Source organism: Oryzias melastigma, linkage group LG18, assembly GCF_002922805.2.
Source record: "Oryzias melastigma strain HK-1 linkage group LG18, ASM292280v2, whole genome shotgun sequence".
NCBI lineage: Eukaryota > Metazoa > Chordata > Actinopteri > Beloniformes > Adrianichthyidae > Oryzias > Oryzias melastigma.
In genome coordinates, this window is record NC_050529.1 from 14,612,301 (window position 1) to 14,628,076 (window position 15,776).

At 43.3% G+C, this 15,776-nt stretch overlaps 1 protein-coding gene across 1 annotated transcript in view; it reads right to left on the minus strand.

The window, feature by feature from the left end:
• per1b (period circadian clock 1b) overlaps positions 1–14,310 on the minus strand; it is a gene marked incomplete in the record, with an annotated part of 16,560 nt that extends 2,250 nt beyond the window's left edge. Inside the window, 16 exon segments of the mRNA XM_024287819.2 lie at positions 1–449; positions 534–902; positions 3,087–3,233; positions 4,622–4,740; positions 4,824–4,977; positions 5,050–5,158; positions 5,241–5,511; positions 5,593–5,746; positions 6,381–6,487; positions 6,758–6,836; positions 7,408–7,602; positions 7,679–7,880; positions 7,954–8,075; positions 8,492–8,745; positions 10,201–10,867; positions 13,878–14,310. Coding sequence (XP_024143587.1) covers positions 1–449; positions 534–902; positions 3,087–3,233; positions 4,622–4,740; positions 4,824–4,977; positions 5,050–5,158; positions 5,241–5,511; positions 5,593–5,746; positions 6,381–6,487; positions 6,758–6,836; positions 7,408–7,602; positions 7,679–7,880; positions 7,954–8,075; positions 8,492–8,745; positions 10,201–10,538 — 3,069 coding nt within the window.
• Positions 14,311–15,776: the final 1,466 nt, after the last annotated feature.

A 15,776-nucleotide genomic window follows, 5' to 3' on the forward strand; every position in this document is an offset into this window, starting at 1 on the left:
AAACGTGTAGTTGGGGTTGTAGAACTGTCCTGGGGGCAGACCGGGCTGAGGCATCGGACCCCCCATCTGGGGGAACATGTAATTGGGCATGACGAGAGCCATCATCGGGGGGACCGTCGGGGTGGGGGGAAAGCGAGACAGATCCGTGAGGGGCTGCGCCATCGGCGGGTAGATGGGGTAGATAGGGAACATTCCCGGGGCGAAGGGGGCGGGGGGCATGCTGGCCTGGGAGCCGGCGGAGGGCCAGGAGGAGGAGTTTGCAGCGGCCCCCACCCCCATGGAGATTGGCATGGGGGCGGCGCCGACTCGGCTGTCCTGGCGGTTTCCCCTGGCGCCCGGGGAGGCGTGCGGCTCTGACGACTCCTGGTGCTTTAGCCGCTTTCCACCCCGCCCCCGTCGGTGGGCGCTACTGCCTCCTGCGGCGGGGTAATCCCGAGAGCAGCGCACGCCTGCAGACGCAGAGGAGGAGCTGTCAGCACAGACACTTGGACAGGGGGAGGCGTGTACGTACGTTGGGGGAGGGGCGACCTTACCTCTCGGCAGAGCGGCGGGGACATGGCAGCGCGCCGCCAAAGACGCCGTCTGATCAAACACCCGCAGCTTACTCAGGTCCTTAAAGCGGTCGAGGAACGCCTGCTCCTCCTGCTGGGTGTGAGCCGACAGCACCTCTTTGGTCAGCCCAAAGCGGCTGCCGCCTCCCCCACCGCCGCCGCCGCCTCTCCAGCTCTCCCTTTCTGGCTGTACAGTCTGTGAGGTCGGGACAGACGGGGTCACGGCGGTGCTGGCGGGGGGCACGGATGTGAAGGTGGAGGTGGTGACGGTGGAAGGAGTCAGTATACGAGGAGGGGGAGGAGGAGGAGGAGGAGGAGCCAGAACTATAGGAGCATCCTCCATGACTATATCTGCAGCAGAAGAGGAAGAAAAAGATTCACTTTGACCTCTAAAAAGAGCATTTTTGAATTAAAAATAGCAACAACTGACAGTTTCTAGATCAATGAATGACATTTAAGCTGATAAAAAAATACATTTCAGATCATATAAAACCACAAAAGCTGAAAGACACAATTCAGAGTCCACTCTTCTCAAACCCTGAAGCTCTTCTTTTAGTATGACGGATCTGTGATCATCTGCCAACTGAAATCCTCCATGATTCAACTGGAAGCTTTTATTTTTGGAACACAGTTTGGTTTTATCTCTTCGTGTATCTGGACAGGTTGTTTTCATCATTTACTGCTGCAGAATATATGTTAAAAAAAGAAAAAAATCTTCTCGCATCAAAAACTAAAAATAAAAATTATGGTAGTTTTCCTCTCATGGGCACCGTCCATCGCTAGAAGAACTGTGACTGGAGGTGGGAAAAATGATGCAGCAACATGTTGTTGTTGCTCTTTGTATCGCATCAGAATTGAACACTGTTTCTTTTGTTAGAATCTTTCCTCTGATCTGGTAAAACCAGCAAATTTAATAGTAAAATAAACAAAAACTAAAACAAAATGATTTATGAAATGATTAAAACATTAAAGTATTGGTAGAAATCTGCAAAACAACACAATTTAATTTTACATTCTAAAAAAATGTAGTCTGTAAATAAAAAAATAAAAAAATCATAGAGAAATGGAGTTATAGAACAATGCAGCGTACAACCAGCAGAGGGCACTGTGGGCCTGACATTTCCATATGGCTTTTATAAATGGATAAATAGTTGTTTTTTTCCTACCAGCAGCTCAGTAAAGGTCATTTTTAACCCTTTACCATCAGAGCTTTAGCTCTAATGTTTAAATTCTTTCAACTCCAACACAATTACCGTAATTACAGTGGATTCAGTTGACAAAAAAAAAGTAGTTTTGTGCTTTTATGCAACAATAAGTGCTAATATAAAATATAAAACAAAAGAAAGAAAAATAATAAATTTAACCTTTTAGCACTAACATAAAAAACACACTTTTACTAAAGTATCGACACAATTATGAGAATAAGCTGATTCTGACTCTGTGAAAAAACACTTGTTATCCACTTCAGTATCCACTGGAATTAACGGGTGAAGAGTTGTGGTAGTTGAAAGTATGTAAACACTAGCGCTAAAGCTTTATTAAACCCTTTTCTTTCGTGGACTTTTCACAATAAAAGTCCTTGAGCAGAGCAACACTTTATATATTAGATCAACCTGTTCTGGAGCCACACGCTGCTCTTTTCAGGCCTTCTACAAGTTTCTTCAAGTAAAATTTAAGACTTTATTAATTTTTCCCCCAATTTCTGATCAAAATTGTAGCTTTTTATCATGTTTATGGTCTGTGTCATGTTGTTTTAGGACTCTTAATTTACTTTTTTTTTTTTTTGGTGCATAAAACTGTTTTTTCCTATGTTTACTTACCTCTTTTAATCAAAATAATCTTAGTTGAAAATTTTTGACATGAAATGCGAAATGAAAAAAGTTTGAAGCAGCACAATTTTTTAGACTCGGATATCAAAATTCAAGACTTTTTAAGGCGTTATTTCCAAATTCATAACTTAAATACTTTTAAGACTCTTTAAGACCCCACAGGAGCCCTGTCTTTTATCCTCCATAGTGCTTTCAATGCAAAACATTTACATCATTTTCTTTGTTTAATTTGTTTTATTTATGTTTATATTTTTAACATGTCAGAAAACTAAAAAAAGGTTATTTATTATTAGGATTAGCTCAAAGCACAGATTATTAGCTCGGTTTGACTGATATGTTTCTGCTCCTTTTCGACACAATGTATTTTATTTTGAAAGGTGCTGCAAAAGCAAAAGAAGGTAAAACCAATTTCTTCATTTACTTTGTCGTCTATTGTATTAAACTTATTTTTTTTCCCACCCCGAGTTGGGATTCAAACAAAACCCTTTGAGACTTTTTTATGTGTGTGAAACCCCAACCACAGCAAAGCTCCAACTCCAACAAACACCATCTAGTCAGCGGAGCTGCTGCTGAAGAAAGCAGCTGACAAAACCAACATGGCAACCCCACATGAACAAGAACACTCTGAGGACAAAAGGCTGGAAGATCTTGGTCATCTCCTGGTTAGGAGGACCTGAGAAGGGTGTGATGTGTTGACGGTGCCCACCTGACTCGGGAGGTTTCTTGTCTCCTACATGGACGATGGTGCTGCTGAAGCTACACTGAGACGTAACTGAGGCTACACTCTCTGCCTTGGCCGCCATGGTCAGAGGAGGCAGAGGAGGTGGTTCACCTACAAGGTTTACTGAACCACCTGCAAGTTCAGATGCACAGACACATGAACAACCAGATTTGTTAGTAAGCAGGAAGATCTGCAGACTCCAGACACGTTAAGGTGACATTTGGTTGGATTGCTCGATAGTTGGACGTTTGTCCTCTACTTCTAGTGTAAAAATAAAAAAATAAAACCTGTATGGCAATTTGACTCTTCAAGAGTGGAGCAGCTTCAAACGATCGTAACTCTTCAAACATTTTTACAATTAACGGAATTCTGTTGAAACTGGTTTGGTTAAATTAAACACAAATACCGTCCACTGTAGACAGTAGATCGTTTATTAGATGAACATAATTCCATTAAAAATGGTTCGACTTAATTAGTAAGCGGTTAACCGTTTACACGACTAACATAATTCGGTTGCAATCGGCTTGATAAATATGTTGACAGTATTTCTTTGTATTTAGTTTAAATTTATGAAAGGCTGATTGTTTATATATTTGACGTAATTCTGTTAGGATTGGTTTGAATTAAACGATTGTGCTAACGGTCAACTTTTACCGACTGTGTGTAAATAGTCGTAATAAACGCAATTCTGTTGGCGTTATCAGTGGATTATTAACTTTTATGCCCATTAATGTGCTTAATATGATCCTGGTTTATTTGGTTTGAATTTTATGCATAATTAGTCGGCGGTTTACGCAATTAGATTTAAATTAGTTTGAAATATATAATTGCGTTAACTTTTATATGTAAAAAATTGACCAAAAACACGATTTACGTAATTCTGTGGTATTTCAGATGAATTATTAATTATGATAACTTTAACTTTTTTGCGCAGTCGACCGTTTACTTGATTAACATAATTGAACTAGTTAATTGCGCTAACTATTAACTTTTAGGCGTAAACGGTCGCTTATTATTGTGATTGACGTAATTATGTTTTATTTGGTTTGAATTCATTAACTGCGCTAGCGGTTAATTAATAACTTTAATGCGTAATTAATTAGTCGATCGTTTACTTGATTAACGTCATCCTGTTGGTTTTGTTTTGAGTTAATTAATTGCGGTCAACTGGTAACCTTTTTGTATAAACAGTCGAACACTTAAGAGATTCTGTTGTATTTGGTTTTTATGAATCAATTGCGTTAAAAGTCAACTTAACTTTTTTGCATTTTTTGCACCTTTTACGTAATTATCATAATTTTGTTGTATTTAGTTTAAATCTCCAAAACGCGTTAATAATAGACTGTTCATGTTTATGCGTAAACACTCAACTGTTTACAGTTGAGCGTTTAGGCACTTTCAAAGGAATTGCATTATTCTGTAGACGATCAAAGAGTTACAATCGTTCAAAGGTCGTCAACATTGCCCCTAACGGTCCAGTATCAAAGGGTTACAGAGGTTAAGTCTCAAAGTGGACGTACCTTTGTTGCTGCAGCCGGCGTCCGGCTGTTTGTCGTCGTCGGACGTGGAGGAGGCGGTGCAGGAGGAGGAGCCGCACTTCCTTTTGACGGTGTTGGGAATGTTACAGCTCTCCAGGTACCTGGTGGGACGAGAGAGGACAGAACGATTGGAAGGACGAAGGGTGAAAACTATCCAGGTGAGGGTTTAGCCCCGCCCACACACCTGACTATGCTGTCCAGGCAGTTGATCTGCTGGTAGGAGTACCCCGTGGTGGCCTCCTTCTGCACCAGCTGTGCGGGGACCAAAGCTTTGCGTGGTTGCGTCACGTCTGCGATCAGCTCTCTGATCGGGTCGCTGTTGACAGCTCTTGTTGCGCCTGAATCACCAGAAAGACGAGGAAGTTAAAATTTTCTGTCTTTTTGTCTAAAGGCGGCAGCTTTCGTCTCACCTGTGCCAGCGTGTTTTCGGGGTGGAGGCCGGTTACGGGACTCGATGAAGACTTGCTGCCCGTTGGTCTTGACCATGTGGACGTCCTTGCAGATCTGCTGGAAGGTCATCTGGAACAGCATAACAAAAAGGGTCAGTACGCGGCGAAGGACTGTACGGCGAGCGGCCGCTCCACCTCAGACTCAGACTCACGGGTTTGTACGAGGCGACTGCGGCTTCCTCCATAGCGGGGCCGTTGCTGTCGCTGGACGACGTTGCGGAGGCACTGTGGTGGTGCTGTTGGGAGCGGCGGGAACCGCGCGAGCCGCTGGAGCCCAGCGAGCTGTAGCCTTGGGAGCTGCTGCTGTGCACCGGCTGCACCAGGACGCGGTGGATCTGCTCGCTGAGCTGGACGATGTCCGGCGTGGTGACCTGAGTCTCGTAGCCTGGCTGCGGCGCGAACACGTCTTCATTCAGAGGACTCCTGCAGGTCAAACATCACCTTTAGACCTCCTCTCATGATTCTAAAAACTGGTTTGTCCGACGAATTGAAAAATGGTCTTACGTTCTGACTTTGTGGCGTCCGATGACAAACGCCACCTTCCTGCTCCAGGGGTTGACGAATGAAGACCAGCTGGTGTCGATGGTCAGATACTCCCCGTTGCGGGCGCACATCCGCAAAGGTGAATAGTCGAAGGGCTGCCCTGCGAACTGAAAGACTAAAGACAGACCACAGAGCAGCGTTTAGACGCAGGAATTCAGGGTCTCTGAAGGTGGACGCAGGAACCAACACATCCCATCATCAAACCCTTCAGCACCAATGTTGACGAGCTTTACACAATTAACATAATTATGAAGCATCAGAATCAGCTGCTGATCACAGATATGGTCGAAGAGTTTCAATATTTGCTATTTAGACAACATCTCGGTTGTTAAAGGGCCTAAAACTCTGTTTGTCTACTTTTACATTTTCTGTATTTTCAATCTTAAAGACTACCTGCTTGCTTGTTTGGTCTAATTTTATTCACCGTTTTATTGTTTTCCACTTAAATGTTTACCAAAATAAAAGCACCATGAATTGGCTTAGGGTTTAGTTTCAGTGCTTAATGTTCTGACCATTAAACAACATTTAATTTACTTTTTTACTTTAGCAAAAAATGTAATATTATTCAGATAATTCTCGAGTCAGAATAGAAAAACAGAAAAATATTGTCGTGGGATATATAGCGATATGTATCTCGTTGCCAATACACACCGCTAGTATAACAAAACGGTTCCATCGTCTGTTTTATGGGATGTGGTCACATGACTACAGACTAATGGCTAATAAAGTGTTGTTTTTTTTTGACTCACTCTTTTCGTGGATGGCGACCATTGTGGGCCGGTCCTCTGGGTGGATGTAGAGCAGTATGGGGGTCCCCACCAGGTCCTGGGGCAGGTAACCTAACAGTGGCACGGCTCTGGAAGGACATTAGTAAAATTCTTTAAATGAGTATATTTTTGTCAAATTAGAAAAATGTGGAACAATTTGAAATAATAGGAGAACAAAGAAGAATAGTTTGACAATTTTCAACATGGATGTCTGCATATCTTCTTCCCAAAAGCCAAACAAACAAACAGCTTTGGCTGAACAGGTTGCCTCATGCTGTTTGGTACATTTGTCGGCTCCAAACTCTCCGGATAGATTGCAACACAGCCGTAACCGTGGCAACGGAGTCAGGGTAACTGACCTCTCATCAACTTCCTGGAAGAGGCAGCTGGGAGTGTGGCTGGTGGTGAAGATCCTCTTGTCCGGGGGGATCCGGGGGGCTGATGGGAAAGGGGAGAGGCGTGAGCGACAGCTTAACATCCAAACATTTGTTATCTTGTTTGCATCGTTTTCTTTTTTTTTGTGTGTACTTTATTCATATTCAGAGAAATCTGCTCTTCTAGATGAACCCAGAGAGCTGCAGTCTGTCCATTCTCACTCCCTCTACCGGGCACAGTTACCACGGTAACCATCCAACATTGTTTACCCTCTACTCTATGATTTAAATATATTAACAAATGGAAAAGTACGACCTCCTTCTGTGTTTAGGCGCACTCTGGGCCTGTTGAGCAGCTTTTTTATGTATTTTCTAAATTTACCCCAGAATCATTGCATCCGCCTGTGCACGCTGTCGTATCCTAGCAACAAGAACTTACTCATGGTCGCTTACGACTTGCAAAACAATATTGGGTTTAAACGATTGTTCTATCAGGTCTAATGGGGAGTAAATGTGATGCACTTGGACTGAATCAGTGTTTTAAACTTCTGGCTGTAAGGGGGCGTGGTTTAGAGCTTTTGGTTGGAACACCTTAAAGCTGATTGGCCAAAACATAAAAGAAAAGTTTTTAGTACCTTCATATCCCGAGTGGACTCTCTCCGCGATGAGCAGGCAGCAGGGCTGCGGCTCTGCGGCGTCCGAGTCTCGGAGGGTGAGCTGGTACGGCGTCAGGCGGAACGTGTAGTAGCGCAACTCGCCGCCCTGCACGCGGTCGGCGCTGATGCGACAGAACATGGACTTCTCCTGGGTGCAGTCGGCGGGAGGGGAGGCTGTGGGGAGCACAGACAAGTCAGCGGACGATACGAATAGGGAGTCAAGAGGCCAGGATGTCTTCCCGACTCTCACCTGAGCCGATGCAAGATGCCCAGGGGGGCAGGCGGCAGGGCGCCGTGCTGCTGTAGAAGGTGCTGACGTCTTGGGGTGCCAGGAGCTCTGAAAAAATGGTCCCCTGGAGACACTCGGGCTTGCAGCGCAGCAGGGACGAGCCCTGCGGCGACACGTAGACGACTTTCCCTGACAGGAAGGACACGGCCATGGAGAAGGTGTCCTGTAGACGGAGACGGAGGGACATGAGCGCCAGACGTAAAGCCGGGTTCGGGGGGCGTGGCCTGCACACTCACCGTGTTTTTTAGGGTGTACTCTGACGTGATGTTGTCCAGCTCTTCAACCGTGAAGGCAGACAAGTCCAGGCTGCAGCCATGACACTCCTCCACACTCCACTGGTGGTAGTACTCCTTGTTGGCTGCAGATGAACATGTTAGCAGATGCAGATGAATATTTATGACAGAGTATTAGGACGCATTTACAATCAAACAAGTCATACATTTAGGGGAAAAAAGTCATAGAAATCATAGATATACGACTTTCAAAGTCATAAATTTAAAACTTTAAGAGATATAAATGTATTACTTTAAATTTGGTAAATTTATGATTTAAAACATAGATTTACAACTTTAAAACATGTATGTGTACAAAAAAAAAGATCATACTTTCACAAGAAAAACATTTGGTTACGAGAATAAAGTCGCAGATTTACGACTTTAAAAGTCACTAATATACAACTTTAAATTTCTTACATTTTGAACTTTAAAAGATGTACATTTACGAGAATAAAGTCGTAGATTTACAACTTTGTCGATGTTTTGAAAGGGCGGGTACCTCGGACTTGTCGGACGCACTGGAGAGCGTATTTGAGCGCGCTCAGAGTGCTGGAGTGGCCTTTGGCTTTGCGCTCGGCCGGCAGGCGGAGCTTCAGCTCCTTGATGGCCTTCATCAGCTCCTTCTGCGTCTGCAGCCTCGCCGACTGGTCGCTGCTGCAGCCAGACGTGGAGGGGGGGTCGTGCTCGGAGCTGGTGGACAGCAGGCTGTAGGCCAGAGAGCCCCCAGGGGGGGACAGGCTTTGGGAGTTGGAGCTGAAAGGACAAAACATGATGGGACTTTATCGCACGCGTACAAGAGACAAGGACAAGACAAGGAAAGCATTCCTGCCAGATGGTTGTTTGAGAAAATAGCAGAAAAAAAAAAACAAATCAAAGGTAATCAGTACAGAGTGGAGCTTCCTGGAAACATCCGAGTATGTGATGCAGAAGGCAGTTTCAGTTGCGGGAGATAAGAAAATGTTTTTACTCAGAAACATGAGTCGCGTTGATTCTACGATTCATTTTGACTCAACATCCGACTCCACAAAGAACTGCGGTTTCTGCCATTCACGTTGGGTTTGGAGGTGGTTCAGCACGAAACACGTGAGTTTGTGATGATGCAGCTCGAAGACTCTCCAATGAAAACGGGTCGGTTTGTAGGCTAATCACTGCCTAAACATTTCGGCTAATCTGGCTCCAATATTGCTCGCCAATTTAGTTGAACCCCTGTTTGGTTGTGGGGGGTTGTAAGCTAGTGGGAGATAGTGTAAACGGAGAGCTCTCCACAATAGGGTGGGGGCCGGTGCTGCTCCCTGCCACTGCCCGCCCACAACTATTTCTAATGAGCTTCTGCCGCTCTGCAGAAACTATGTCCTTGCAAAATGACAAGTTTTTTTGATTTTGACTAAAAATTGGATTTTAAAGGGTAACCAAACAGGGTAATACCTCAATTCAACCTGTAGCACACATATGTTTTTTGACTATATTTTCAATAATTAAGGAAGTTTATTTTAATTTGTCAAAAATGTGGCAATAACTAACAGTCAGCACTTTTTAAGCCCCATTTATAGAGGTAAACAGACAAAAAAAGTTGATTTGAGGTTTTGTTACCCTTTAAAATAGATCAAAAGATAATTAGAGTAAGTCTTAAAACAAGTTCTTTGAAGTGATTTTTACCAATTTAAAAACAATTTAGACTTCCCTTGCTATATCGCAGTTCAGCTTTTGTAGTCTTGCCATTTTAAAGATTTTCCCTCTATTTTTAGGGTTTAGTTTGAATCCTGATTGACTTTTGACCTCGTCAATTAATTAATCTCCTTTGTTCAATGCAAATATCTTTGATCGCAATTAGATTTTCTTTTCTTTCAATAATACTTGACCTCTTTTTCTGCAACCTTTAAGAGTTTAAACAAGAATTAAATGTTAAAATGTTCATTTATTTAAAAAAAAGTGTAGTGAGGGGTCTTAAAACATTTGGAATTCTACTTAATTTATTTTTAGAACCTAATTCTCAGGATAAATCAAATGAAACTTTATTTATTCACCTTTTAACACTTTAATATGCTGTGACTTTTTAACCGTTAACATGAACAATGTAATTCTAGTGGATTTTGAAGGAGAAAAGCGGCCACTTTATTATTACGTTGATCCTGTTAATATTTGAAAAGTTACAGTAAATCAAAGAACCCAAACGAGGGAGCGCTCCACTAGAGAAGGTCAGGCTCCTACCTCTTGTTGCTCTCCGTGGTCTCCAGCATCATCCCGGAGTCCTTCCCGTTGGAGGAGCTGTGGGAGCTCCGTGAGGACTGGTGTCCGCAGGATCGCGGGTGACTCTCCCGCTCGCCGGAGTCGTTCCCGCTGGACATGCCCTCCATCTCGTCCGAACTAGGTCCCCTTTGACCCCCGCCATCGTCTCCGCTGCTCGGCTCCTGTGGCGAGGCGTGGGGCCCCGGCTGGTCGGCGTTCTGCCCGCTCAGGCCCTGTGGGTCCTGGTCTTCGCGGTGGGCCCCCGACACTCTCCCCTGAGTGCTGCTGCTGGGCGTTGACGTGCAGCCATCATAACTCATACTAGAGTAGGATGAGGCTGGCGCAGTTTGACTAGAGCGACTTCTGTTCAAGTGGGACTACTATGTGAACACGAGTGAACCATAGTTGAAACAAATTAGGAGAAAATCTAAAAGAAAATGATGTTTTTGTGAGCCTCCTGAAAGGCTTCACTAACAATAGACGATCCGGAGCGAAAGGTGTCACTCAGAGACAAATCTCCGGTTATGAAACAGCCTTGGCGAGCGCGCTCCAACAGATGGGATGAAGCGATGAAGAGGCAGAGTGGGAAAAAAACAATCCCCGGCGCTCCGTCTCGGTGCTTCTTCAGAAGTGTCGCTTTAAAGGCCACCTGAAATGAAGGAGAGAAGCAGATTAGAAAAACACCTGCAGGCGCCTCCGCCGCTCAAGGACTTGGAGCTAAGAAAAGGACTGTTGTGCGGTTATCGCGCTGGCCCTGAGATGTTTGGTAGGAGCTGCGCGGCGGCTGCTCTGGAACTCACTGCTTCATCTTTGAGCGCACAAATGAAGCGTTGGGATTACAGAGCGCCCAAACCTGCACAGGTTGGTCGTCATAGCACAGTCCCCTTTTACCCCAGACACTAAAAAAACGTGGACGCAGCAGGAGGGGTAAAGCTCTACATCACTGGGATGTGATGCATCAGGCTTTACATGTCAAATTAACTCCATTTGTACATTTATAACCACTACCTACGCAAGTGAAAGTCTCCAGCTATTTATTGACTCAACTGCAGTGGTGGCGCTTAATCTTTTAAAGAGCCACAGACGCAACTCCGAGACGACGCAGACTTCCACTAAGTCCCAAATCTTGTCAACTTCATCCACCTGGCTGCCCCAAAGGCCCCGATGCCCGCTCTCTGACAGGTGTGCATGAGGTGCTGGTGGCTGAATTTGTCTGGGACGCGCTCAGCTTGACGCAGCTCCACTGAGACAGATTCGGACCAGCCACCTGCGAAAGGCATGACGACCGAAGCTCATAAATAACTGCAGGAGCCGGTTGTCAAGGAGCCAAGGGATCAACGGCGGGCTTTTGACTCAATTACATGCAATAATGCAAAAAGGCCACTTGCGGCTGAAATGCTAATGAGCGTCTTGGTTGGTCGGATGGATGCTGCAGCCTTGCACATGACAAACCGTGTGAAGTGTGCAATCATGAAGGGGCGACTGGCAATCATGTGCACTTCCGTGGATAATAACAGCGGGAGCAGAACATCCAGACTTTCTGAACGAGGCAAGAAATTGATGATGAAGAGCAGGTTAGCCATGTTAGCTATTTACAATACCTGTAACTCCCAACCTTGTTTGTAACATAAAAAACCTGATACTACTGTAACAAATACTACTATGACTATGCTAACTCCCAACTTCGTAAAAAAAAAAAAAAAGAAGAGTCTGACACCGCTACATGTTAGCCACATTAGCATATTCACAATAACACCCAACCTTCTTTGAAACACGTAAAATAAAGTCAGAAGCCGCTACATGTTAGCCTCATTAGTGTATTTACAATAATGCCTAACTGTGTTTGAAACACGGAAAAAAAGTCAGACGCCGCTACATGTTAGCCACGTTAGCATATTCACATTAACACCCAAACTTGTTTGCAACATGTAAAAAAAAATAACTGATACAGCTAAAACAAATGTGACTGTGACTACGCTAACCGCTAACCTTGTTTGTAACACGTTAAAAAAGTCATACACTGCTACATGTTAGCCTTGTTAGCATATTTAAAATAATACCCAAACTTCTTTGTAATACATGAAAAAGTGAGACGCCGCTACATGCTAACCTCCTTAGCTTATTTACAATAATAACCCATTTTTTTTGAAACAACAAAAAAAAAAAGTCAGACGCCACTACTTTTTAGCCTCGTTAGCGTATTACCAATAATACCCAACCTTGTTTGAAACACGTAAAAAAGAGTCAGACAACACTACATGTTAGCCTCGTACGCAAATTCATAGCGTCAACCCTTGTTTGCAGTAGAAATAATTTAAGGCACTCCAGATTATAAAGCGCAATGTTTTTTTTTTTAAGTAATTAAGGCTTTCAAGTGTCTGTTATATTTGGAAGAGTACGGTACATGGATTAAGTCGTCTACAAGTGGATGTATCAGAATGGAGCAGGGAGCTTGTGGCCTGCCCACCGTATCTTCTAAGTCTTTTTTCAAACGGCCTTTTATCTGCTTCTGATTCACAATGATTTGAATAAAGAAATCCTTAGAAATGCAATTCTGAGATTCATTTTCTTAATAAATATCCTCCATTATCAGAAAAATACTACCACTTTCACCAGAGTGGGTCTTTCGGGTTCTTCCATCAGCAGACGTAAATTGAGAACTTCAGGCCCTTGAAAAACCCCCACTTCAAAGAAAAGAGCTTAACCACACGTTTTCCTTCCAACCTCTCTGACTAGAAGAAAACGTTCAATGCTGGTTATGCAATTTGGTTTCTCTGTCAGCATCAGAATGAATCACGATGAGGCTGCATGCAAAAAAGGCGAACGCTCCACGCTTTAACACGTCTCCATTTCTCGCCCAAATCCTCGTGTTTCTGTTCCCCGTCAGTCAGAAAGGTCAATATGACGTTACCTCGGTTTTTGCACAAATAAACACAGAAGTTGGACCCTGACCTGGATGGTGTCGTTCTGGATTAAGGTGTGAATTATCTTTTTCGGACCTCTAGTTTGTGTCATTTAAATCGCCAGCTTGGTTTCAATGGTGTCCAGGCCAAAACAAACAGATGACACCAACAGGATGCCAGCTCAAACATAAGAAGACTGAAAAACAACAAGTGCTGATAGTTTTAAAAATCCTTTTCAAAACCTTTTTTTTTTTACTCTAAAAACTGTGACCTTTACATATATAAAAAAATGCAACCTCAGCCTTACTGAGCATCTCATACCAGTAACCAAGATAACCAGCTTCATCCACTTGATGACATCAAGGTGAATCGCTGACCTAAAACAAGAAAGAGTGGTTTGAAGCGGAAAAAAACAAACAGACTTCCTGAGCATCAGCTTCTCTACAGCCTCGGTGCTGCTGAAGAGAACATTCTGGGGGTGGATGGTGGGCGGGCGGATGGTTCCACTGACAAAGAATAAATAATATACCGTTTGAAAAGAGTTTAATCCTGAGATTGGAGTCTGGGTTACTGGGTAAAAACGACAGTTTCGCAGAACTGATAGGGATCAATCTTCAGCATCCTGTTTTTGGACGGAAAAAAAGAAGAGATAAATCGTTTTATAAATCAAAACAAAGTTCGTGTTTAACTAAACCAGGTGAATTTGAACCACTGCCAGATGAAAATGAATAAAATAAAAGGCTGAAATAAACCCACCAATCAGCTGCCGCAAAGCAAGCACGAGGCACGTCAAGGTGTGGAGCGTCTCGTCTGAACGGGAGTTTACTTCTGAAAAGATAACCGGGCGGTTCCGAACGGGTTCGTCACGACCTCTTAAATTATTGGAGCACAAGAAGAAGAAGTATCACCGAACCAGTCTCCGATTCCGAAACGAGGAGGCACGAGAGCATGCAGCTCAATGCGCATGCGCAGTATTTCAAGCCTGTTTTTTTTTTCTGTATACATGCTGCACGTGGACTCGACCGTGTTTTCCGCAAGCCTTGCTGCCTGTTGATTGGTCCGCTGGCTGGACCAATGAGAGAGCGCGGCGCGCAGAGGCACGGCAGGAAAAGCTGCGCGGCTGCAGCGGTGGGCGGGACCACAACACACGGCTTCTGACTGTGGTCAAACTAAACCTCCCCGTCACCAAAACCAGCGTTTCAAACAGAAAAAAAGATAACAGGGAATCAATAATCGACCTAACTAAACTACAAACTTTAGATCTCAGAGAAAAAAGGACTATAAACACCACAGAAAGGACTCAAACCAGCAACCCAGCAGCTAATCCTGTTTTAACATAACCCTATCCATGTAAAATACTTGCTTTTTCCTTTCAATATTATACGATTTAAATACAAAATATTTAAAACAACGCTGATATATAAGTAAACTACAGAAAAATAGATAAAAAATGAGAACAACTTAAAGGGACTACGGTGAAGACAGCTTATTAAAACAATTTAAATATATCAAAATATTACTTCAGTATTTTTAAAATAATCCAAATTAAAGCCAACATCTGTCTCCTATCACCAAGTAATGATCATTATTTCATTATCTCATTTTTTCCAAAAACAAAATATATGCTTTTATTTTGATCAGACCATTGACTGTACATGAGAACTGGACATAGTGAGTGTGATGTCACATCACCCCCCCAAAAAAACAACTTCTGGCTCCAAGCAAATAAAGTAATTTCTGCATAATTTTTTGTGATTATGGATACGAATGTGATGCAGAATCTGCTGACTCAAGGTGATAGCGTAAACAGTCATAGATTTTCAATATGTCAGAGCGTGTGTCATCTAGGTGTTGCTGGTGACATGTCTGCTGTTGGTGGGTGTTAAAAAAAAAAAGGTAGAAGAGCAGGAATGGTTATTCTGACAAATTATAGCAGTTTAATCGTCAATGGAAGTCTATGGGATTTTCAGCTGTACTCCCTATTTGGAACGCTGGGGGAGTACTCAGTCCAGTTCATACTGAGAAGAAGCTAGAATATATTCTATCACACTATATTTTTCTTATCAGTAAAGATAAAACTTTTTTGCATATTTTTTCTCTAATTTAACAGATATTGACTTAATTCCCCACTTCTGAGGCTGTTCATGCTCCATCCATTAATATTATTATCATTTTTACTCGCGCTCACTCAGGGGTGTTATTGTAGAGTATTTACACAGATAAAGTGGCCTTTAAGCTCTTCGTTCGTTGCCTCTTTTATCGACGCGTTTTTGTTTTTCTCAGAGCAAATTCGACAGGTTTTTATTGAGTCGCTGGCCCTCTTATTGAACCCGATGCATTAGTCCCACATCAGTTCAATAACACTCATTTGTGCATCAGTTTTATTCCCATTTCATCCACAGAATGAGCTGCAGTGAATCAGAGCCGTGTGTGTAGGGGTAAGGTAGCTTTGTCCCAAATGAGGATCATCAAATGACTGTTATGTTCCTGATAAACAAGCTCTAAAATCTGGAGGCTGTTAACAGTTATAGGTCAGCATGGTCCGCAGCAGTTGATTAGTTGTCATCTTGTGTTATGTCATGACTTGTGTGTGTTTTTGAGGCCTTTCTTGTGAACGAGTGTCAAGATGTTGAGATATATACTAGGTGTCAAAAT